The sequence below is a fragment of the Olea europaea genome, chromosome 14 (genome assembly GCF_002742605.1).
Source record: "Olea europaea var. sylvestris chromosome 14, O_europaea_v1, whole genome shotgun sequence".
Lineage (NCBI taxonomy): Eukaryota > Viridiplantae > Streptophyta > Magnoliopsida > Lamiales > Oleaceae > Olea > Olea europaea.
The window spans coordinates 1,673,845-1,675,669 of NC_036250.1; the positions used below are offsets into that span (position 1 = coordinate 1,673,845).

At 35.0% G+C, this 1,825-nt stretch overlaps 1 protein-coding gene across 1 annotated transcript; it reads left to right on the top strand.

Moving 5' to 3' along the window:
- Positions 1 to 487: 487 nt before the first annotated feature.
- Positions 488 to 1,576, top strand: LOC111408736. The gene is made up of 2 exons (XM_023038495.1): positions 488 to 854; positions 1,125 to 1,576. The coding sequence occupies exons 1-2, from the start codon at positions 494 to 496 to the stop codon at positions 1,502 to 1,504; spliced, it is 741 nt and encodes a 246-aa protein (XP_022894263.1). The 5' UTR covers positions 488 to 493; the 3' UTR covers positions 1,505 to 1,576.
- The last annotated feature ends 249 nt before the right edge of the window (positions 1,577 to 1,825 follow it).

Here is a 1,825-nt window from a genome sequence, read left to right on the forward strand (position 1 = left end):
TGTGAAATAGGGGTTAAATATTTCAAAATCAAGTCACGTGGATTTGACAAGACACGGTCGACACTTCTCTCCCCTACAAGGTGGCAAATAGAGTTAAGAGAGTACTTTCAGTGATGATTCAGGAATGTACTTGTCGTCCTCATAACTTACTACGTTTAAAAGCCTGTCTGCATTTGAGGAGAAGTATTGACAGAAAGAATCAGAAAATAATGAATGACCTAGAGCCCAGTGTATTCTACTCTACTCCCATATCAAATCACCAAAATAAATCTATCCCAAAAAACTCAAATGAATCGATCTTGGAGTGCACCAAAAGTAGAAAAAAAGAAAAAGAAAATTACACCCTGATCTGATGGTGACATCTAATAATTAACTCTCTCTTCTCAACAGTTATATCCCTATAAAATATGTGGCAGTGGGTCTCAGTCGCAGATGAGATAAAAACAATATACAAGCAAGAAATATGAGTTTCTCTGAAGAAATTTTTTCTCAAATGTTTGAAGGTTATGTTGATTTAGAGCCTAAAGTTGCAAATTCTTGTTATTTTCCTTCTACAGAACCTATTCAGATTGATCACAGTCCAACTTATTTCTCCTTACAGGTAACTTTCCTCATTCATCAGTTCTTGAAATTTTTCTTTATTGATTTCTCTGTGTTTTTTAAGGAAATCTTGGGAGATACCACTGATGCTGAGAGAGAGGTGTATGGGAAAATCTTGCTGTATCTGAAAGATATGAAATCCTTGGAGAAAGTCGACCAGTTGAAGAAATGGATTGCTTTCAGATTGGAAATGGATCATTATGAAGCTCGTTTTTGTACGACAACTTGGATCACTCCTTTTAGGGGGCCTTCAGGTTTGTTAAAAGTTTATACTTTCAAAAGAGATGGTTAGATGTATGCTCGTTTGTGAATGCTTTTGCTTCTGTTTCTTGTAACGAGCTTACGAGGAAGTTAAAGCACTTTCAGAAAATTATTCAAATATGTTTAAAACAGCCTTTTAATTTCAGAAATAGCTTTTGATATTTCAAAAGTTCTTCCAAATGGACCCTTAATATAAGAGAACCGAAACTTGCTTATGAAAATTGTGCACACATGGTTCTAACATTGTGTCTTTGTTTGTGCAGTGTTTGAATTTACAGATGATTATGAATATGTGGACGTGATGATAAGGAAAGACAACATAAATGGAGGCCAACCTATTCGATTAATTGTTGATATAGATTTTAGGTCACAGTTCGAATTAGCGAGGCCAACATCAAGTTATGCAGAACTTATAAACTCTCTTCCTTTGATATTTGTTGGGATTGACAAAAAGCTGGAAAAGTTAATTTCTTTGGTTTGTTCTGCTGCCAAACAGTCCCTTAAAGAGAGAGGTCTTCATATTCCTCCATGGAGGAAACCTAGTTACATGCACTCCAAGTGGCTCTCTGAAAATTGCCAAAGGGTCTCATTTGCTGAACTATGCCTCTCAAAATATAAAACTAGAAATATAAGGTTTTTCTAGTTTTTTTCTTTTCCTTTCTTTTTAAGTCTCGTAGTTGTCACGTTTATGATTGACATTCGAGTTCAATGGTTTTTTGGTTGATCGATGACCTGAGCGGGCTAGCACGGTGAAATGCACAGCCAAAATGTAGCCAAATTTTGGTAGAGTCTTGTTTACCTATTTCTTCTACATGAAATAATTTTTGTCTGAATTTATTATGTTTAGTTTTACAATCATGTTATATAAACGCTTTCCTCCGCACCTTCTTTGACACTCTTTCAGATGAATCCATTAAAGTTATTGATTTTGAATCTATCTATCACATCACTGTACAAATTTCTT

What these genes read in the sequence shown, in the direction of transcription:
- LOC111408736 (XM_023038495.1), top strand. Translation starts at nt 494, where the DNA reads ATGTTTGAAGGTTATGTTGATTTAGAGCCTAAAGTTGCAAATTCTTGT. An exon ending in TCCTTTTAGGGGGCCTTCAG is followed by an intron (nt 855 to 1,124) that starts GTTTGTTAAAAG and finishes TTGTTTGTGCAG; the next exon opens with TGTTTGAATTTACAGATGAT.